A 6973-nucleotide genomic window follows, 5' to 3' on the forward strand; every position below is an offset into this window, starting at 1 on the left:
CACCCGGATGTTTACGTTTCACGTGCATGTTCGTCATATTCAACATGGCGGCGACCGTGGTTAGAAGTTTATGTTTCTTACAGCTGCATAAACTATCATGCTCGAGGAATATATGCCGTAATTTAGTAAATGTAGGCTTATTCGGTAGCGACAAAACGCGACCGAAACGCTTAACAGGCAATAGTTATTCCCACATGAAACAGGCATCGAATTTTACACAGGTGATCATGTTTTAATCTTCTCCATAATACAAAAACATAATTTGTTCCATGATTCTCCTTGATGTGTAACACAGCACTGCTTAAACACATTGTCATTTTTTATTGTCAGGAAGATCGGCTCTCGCGCATCCCAGTCGGTAAGAGGCTCAGGATTCAGTTTCACCTTAAACCGACTCAAATCCGCAGTTCATCAAACTCTCGTCTCTTCCAGATAAACTGAAGATAACATACAGTCGGAGCAGCGGACCCGGCGGTCAACATGTGAATAAGGGTAATCTGCGTTATAGACCGGTTATAACAATCTCGTCTTCGTTGCTGAAGGTTTTATCTATGAATCTAATATTCATTTGTAGTCAGTACGAAAGCAGAGGTCCGTTTCCATGTGCAAACAGCAGAATGGATTCCAGAAGAAGTGAGGCGAGAGATTCTCTTAAAAGTAAGCGTAACCTCTTCAGTAAGTTCTATAATAACAAACACGTGTGTAGCATGCACTGCTCAAGGCTTGAAGTCTTGTGTCAACAGAATAAAACACGTGTCAACAAAACTGGAGAGTTAATTGTGACCTCAGAGATTAGCAGAAGCCAACAGAGAAATCTAGAAGACTGTCTTCAGAAGATCTCAGAAATGATTACTGAAGCCAGTCAGCAGAAACCAGAGGCTTCTGAGGAGGATATCGCCCTGAGAGCTCATAGGTTAGAATTCTTGAAGCAAAACTGTCATTAAAAAGCATTACAAATGCAACATGAGTTTAACAAAAATCTGTTTTGTGTGCAGATTAGAGAAAAGAAATTTGGAAAGACTCAAACAGAAGAAATTTCATGCGGCAACGAAGCAAGCAAAACGAGTTGACTTTGACTGAACCCAAACGTGTTTGTTCTGTATTAAAATTTGATTTAAACATTGCAAAATGACACTGTGATTATGGTGTGTTTTTTTGCTGAATGTAGTGTATAGCATATACTGAAGTACGTTCCAGATTACTTTAATCAACATAGGAATTAAATCAGTAATAATTAATGAAATACTATTGTAGTGCATTTAATGAATATTAAGCAAGTTGTATGACACTAGAATTTGCTCATCCAGTACACTTACATGTGAGAAACTTATTAGGATTAAAATATGTCTAAAATATTATTTGTCACATAATAAATGAACATTGTCTGAAAAGATCAGTAGTTTTGGGGTGGGGATAGTAAAAAAAAAAGAAAAAAAAAAAAAAGATTCTAGCAGAGGATGGTTTCGATCCATCGACCTCTGGGTTATGGGCCCAGCACGCTTCCGCTGCGCCACTCTGCTGTGATATAACTGTATAATAAGATCTGCTAATAGAAATGCTACGAAGCGGACTCAACAGATTAATATTCAAATGTTACGACGACATCCCTGAATTTATATGACGTTCTAAAACACAAATTCGCTGTTTTCAAATGTAATTCTTATTGGTGTGTTTTTATGTGACAGGCAGAAAAAAAAAAAAGCGACCACGAAGGGACTCGAACCCTCAATCTTCTGATCCGAAGTCAGACGCCTTATCCATTAGGCCACGCGGTCGACGTAAACATGTCATCACCGCTACCTGTTTTTACTTTAGTATCAACGGTGACGTCATTTTCAAAGTGTATAGTAGTGTTAAAACTATTAAAGTGGTTAAAACTCTGCTAAAACCTTGTCTGACAGCAGCACTAACCACGAGAACAAGCTGATGAGTCTGCCTAGCGCTAGAGGAACCAACGAACTGGTCGGTTTTAACGTTACCATTGGATGCCGTTAATAGTAAGGCATCTAACAATTAAACCTACATTAATCAGTGATCAAATTCTGCTCTGTAAAGTAACGCGTCCACTCGTCTCAACCAAAGGCGTCGCTAGAACCACAACCAGATTGACGAGTGAATCACTCTTTTGATATAATAATCGGTCAAACAGGTTTACAAGATGACAGCTGTTCACGATTCAGTTTGATTCATTCGGTTCACTCACCCTGGATAGTTTGCAGCGGTTTCTCACACCATACAACCATAGTAAGTTAGAAAACATAACTTGCCGATTTGTCAAGGACGAAGCCACTCTTTATTACACGTGCAGCTGGTGAACGACTCACTGCAGGTAAAGCTGGTTTATATCCAAAAACAGAATTAAAAACTGAGTATCAGTGCTTGTTAACGGCTAAAGATATTGCTCAATAAGAGCACTGTGCGTGTTATGCTAGTGTTCACTATGGCAACAATGTAATTAAAACAAATGTATTCTTATTTTTACTTTTAAAACTGCACATCTTCAAAAATAAGTTATGATTCATAACTGCAATAAGTTTTGCACAGACTAAACTTTTTACACAAAACAATTCATTGTCAAAATAGCAAAGTAAAACCCTTTGCGAAACAAAGAAACATGAAAACTAACAAGGGAATATTTTTTTTTTCTTTGTTTTTCTTTTTCTACTGGAAACAGGTTCCCAAATCAATTACTTAAACCATGAACAACAGGACACACTTTATATACTTCGAATTAAATTCAGTTTTGTTACAAAAGCAATATTAGTGCTTGTCAGCCAGTCTCTGAAGTAGAGCGATAATGGTGTCCTGCTTGGATGAGATCAACTCCAGAGCCGTCGCCATCCTCCCCATCGCATCAGCCATGGCCCGTGCTGATTTTTCCTTGCGTCTCTCACGTGCATCTGCCTTGCGCTGGTGTTGCTCGTCTAAACGGATGCGCTCTTCTTGAGCGGTGAGGAAACTGCGAAGAAGTGCGGTGCGTTCCTCAGCTTGCCCCTGCTGCTGAGCTACACGAGAGCCCATGGAGTTGAGCCGAAGATGGCGTAACCTCCGCTTCAGCGGCTGACGGGTAACCAGCGGCACTGGCTTTGGTGACAGGGAGGGTAGAGGAGTGTCTGTGCTACAAGAGGGGCTGGGGTTTAATTTTGGGGTAACTTTGCACAGCACTGGAGACGTCACCAGTGTAGGGATCTGGGAAGAGGTTGTGATGATTCCAGTTGGAAGGAGACACGAGGCGGCCATCGCAGCCACCGGCATGCTGTTAGACGCGTGATCCTCTGATCTTACACCTGCTTTGGCTGTGGTTGCAAATCCAACAAGAGTGGCTGAAGCAGGACCTCTCTGAGCAAATTTAGTCTTTCCTAATATATTATCCATCATCTGTAATGAAAAAGAAAACCGAACAGGGAAGATTATTCAATCATTCACCACTGTAATTCCACCATCCTACCATTTTTTTATGTCCATGATATTCCTGATATCAGTATTTATATGCATCTAACTTTTTAATTTTAGTTTCCATGCGTTTAAGGTTATTCAGGGTAATACAATTCATTATTTCTATAGGGGGGTTATCAAACTTGATCCTGGAGGGCCGGTGTCCTGCAGAGTTTAGCTCCAGCTTGCCTCAACACACCTGCCTGGAAGTTTCAAGTATATCTAGTAAAGACCTTGATTAGCAGCTTCAGGTGTGTTTAATTAGGGTTGGAGCTAAACTCTGCAGGACACCGGCCCTCCAGGACCGAACTTGGTGACCCCTGTGTTAAAGGGATAGTTCACTCAAAAATGAAAATTACCACATGATTTACTCACCCTCAAGCCATCATAGATGCATATGACTTTTTTTTTTTTTTTTTTTAAGACGAATAAGATCAGAGTTATATTAAAAAACGTCCTGCCTCTTCCAAGCTTTATAATGGCATTGAATGGGGTTTAAGATTTTGAAGTCCAATAAAAGTGCCTGTATCCATAAGTTTTTCACACGGTTCTGGGGGGGGTTAATAAAAGGCCTTCTGAAGCGAGCGTTTGTGTAAGAAAAAAAATGTATATTTAAAACTTAAACCGTAATCTCTAGCTTCCACTAACTGTTGTATGCACATACACTAGAAAATTTGGGGTAAAAAAAAAAAAAAAAAAAAGGGGGTAACTTTCATTTTTGGGTGAAATATCCTTTTAATATTATGGCTTCTTCAAACTTTCTTGAAATGGGAATGCTTGGAATTTAAGGAATGAATAGGCATATATAATGGGAAAGAAATAAACACGCATCATTAACAATATGCCCACAAGTTCTTACTTCGAAGTACTCCCATGAGGTCTTTGTTTGGCCTCCACACAACGAGCTGCGATCTTTAACTCTCTTGTATGTAACAATGAGGTTATTCCATTTGCGGCGAATCTTCTCTACGGGTAAGGAGTGACCGTGGCTTTCCAGTTCTTTCTGAACGCTCTGGAAGAGAAGCGAGCGCTCGCGTGAGCTGTAAACATCCCAGCACCTCTGCATCGCTTCGATCAGGTGCACGATGGCCCCGTGGGTGAACTCAGAAGATGTGGAAACCGCTTCAATCCCTCGACCACCTGCCAATGTTGTGGACATTGTTTAGAGGATGCAACACATTATCAAATCAACTCAAAACATTTCATTTTTTTCGTAAACAATCATAATGTTATTTTGAAAAACAGCCAGTTTTGGGAAGGTTACTTTGGAAATGTAATAGATTACAGATTACAAGTTACCCTATTTAAAATGTAATAAGTAGTGTAACCATTTCAGTTACTTCATTAGTGTAACTGATTACTTTTCAAAATTTCTAACAAATGTTTTCAACTTTTGAAACACTTAAAGCAGGCATCACTAGAATTAAGATTATAAAAAGATATTGGTATCATATTTTAGAGCAGTCGATGCAATTTGGGAAAGCAACCAATCAAATCTGTAAGTGTGTGATAATATTCAGATGTAATCCCTTTTGTAATCGTTAACATTTTCATAACTAATTTAATTACACATTTTTTTCTCAGTAACTATAATTGTACATTTATTTTGTAATTAAATTACATGTAACTAGTTACTCGCCAACACTGAAAACAGCTGGACAAAGAGGTTCCATAGATACTCACCATGTGGGACTTTGTGGTCTCTGTTGTTAAAAATTGGTGAAGATAAAGCACTGTTAACGCTGATGGGATCTGTGAGCACAAATACAATGCAGAACATGAAACATTGGTGCTCTAAAGGTTATTAATGAAGCTGACTTGTGCAGAAATACTATCTCTTAACAATCTCAGAGATTACTGGTAGGTCTGTATTGAAAGGTTCAACAATTAACGTTTCTGTAAAGGCAGCACTAAGACTTAATTGGTGGCCAGCTTTACTGAAAGAGGGGGAAATGCAGAAGAACAGTCAATATTTATTAAGACTCGTGAAAGCATGCGATAATAACACTCACAGAGTAAAACAGGAGCAGGGGCCTCGGTCTGCTCGCCCTGCTGTGATGATGCTCGTGCAGTCGAGTCGCCGGTAGACGTGAGGTCACCACATAACGGCATGCACCCAGCTGCAGACGGCTCGTTTTTCAGAGGTGTGCCCATCACTGCGCTGCATCAAAGCGCGCGTGAGATGCGTGCTGAGAAACACTGACACTAGGAAACGCGCTACACCTTGTGAAGTAAAGTTTCACAACTTTCCTGAGCAGAGAGCACTGAAATCGATTTTAGTGCTAGTTTCAGAATACTACCACGGAATTTGCTGAGAACTGATTGGCCGGTGCAATCCGAACTACGGTTTCTAAAGATTTAAGATCAAGTGTAATGGCTGCGCTCCTCACAATGCAACTGCGCAACTCTGCTGCGTTTGTGTGTCACGCCATTGGCTGCTGGTCGCCTGCGTCACACGCAGATCTGCAGACGCACATCGCAGACGACGACACTAATAAAACCACCGTACTGAGGAAACGCAGCTGTCTGATACCATTTAGTCAGCCATGCTGCTACAATAAAAGCATTCCTGGTGAAGTCACATTAGTTTGCGCGCTCGCAGAGAGTCATGTCAGGCTATTTCCTTAACAGTTTTTTTAGAATCAGAGTTTTAATATCGATCAGTTTAACCCTGTATTCTCAATATGGTATCACACTTTTGAGCCCCACTGTATATATTTTATGCATTTTGTATAAATTTATAAAATATGATCGATGTGTTGTAGTTTATTAGGCGCACTACTATAAGAACTAATGAGAACCAATATGACCGCCAGATGGCGCTGTGGACAAATGAATAAATGCAATTGTAATTGTGTTTTTCGCCGATGTAGGCTACAACACAAATCCATATTAATTACACAGCGAAATGAGAATTACCTACATTTTACTGTCATATTATTCCTTCATATTATCCATCTGCCTGTTGAAAGTTGACACAAATTTGATTGGTGCAGAATCTTTCCTGTTCAGACCAGTCCTAGTTATACCTACAGCTCATGTTTAGATTATGGGCATGATAAAGCATGTTAGTGACCGGTGTTGGGGAAAGTTACTTTTAAAAGTAATGCATTACAATATTGCGTTCCTCCCTAAAAAGAAAAAAAACGATTTACGTTTCTTAGTTACTTTTATGGAAAGTAATGTGTTACGTTACTTTGCCTTTTAAATCTAGGTAGCTTGTTTTTAATGTACAAAGTTATTTTACAAATGTAAAAGCCCCTTCACAACAAAAGTGGATATTCCCTCAGGCTGAAGGACATGTAAGATTCACGCCTGTACAGTAGACAAACATGATGCAGGAGAAAAAAAGTTCAATACTATTCAGCAATAGCACAAATGTGTCATTTTTGCATCGAAGGCCAGTAGCAAAGACATGGGTTAATAAAATGGGAATAAATACATAAATGATTGTAGGGTGGGTTGCACCAGCAAGGATTAATCTTAAATCTAGATTAAATCAAGGTTTATCTAATGATTCTGTTGCACCAAACTTTAA

At 39.5% G+C, this 6973-nt stretch overlaps 2 protein-coding genes across 2 annotated transcripts; one reads left to right on the plus strand and one right to left on the minus strand.

Moving 5' to 3' along the window:
• The first annotated feature begins 41 nt into the window (after positions 1 to 41).
• On the plus strand, positions 42 to 1418 carry mrpl58 (mitochondrial ribosomal protein L58). Its single transcript, XM_079397308.1, has 6 exons — positions 42 to 221; positions 331 to 358; positions 433 to 492; positions 575 to 657; positions 744 to 913; positions 996 to 1418. Exons 1-6 carry the CDS (start codon positions 45 to 47, stop codon positions 1078 to 1080), a joined length of 603 nt encoding a protein of 200 aa, XP_079253434.1. The 5' UTR covers positions 42 to 44; the 3' UTR covers positions 1081 to 1418.
• Positions 1419 to 2273: 855 nt separating this feature from the next.
• On the minus strand, positions 2274 to 5862 carry LOC306857428 (uncharacterized protein). Its single transcript, XM_079397369.1, has 4 exons — positions 5448 to 5862; positions 5119 to 5187; positions 4295 to 4575; positions 2274 to 3378 (listed from the first exon to the last, which is right to left on the minus strand). Exons 1-4 carry the CDS (start codon positions 5587 to 5589, stop codon positions 2761 to 2763), a joined length of 1110 nt encoding a protein of 369 aa, XP_079253495.1. The 5' UTR covers positions 5590 to 5862; the 3' UTR covers positions 2274 to 2760.
• Positions 5863 to 6973: the final 1111 nt, after the last annotated feature.

Source organism: Barbus barbus (genome assembly GCF_936440315.1).
Source record: "Barbus barbus genome assembly, chromosome: 38".
Taxonomy (NCBI): domain Eukaryota; kingdom Metazoa; phylum Chordata; class Actinopteri; order Cypriniformes; family Cyprinidae; genus Barbus; species Barbus barbus.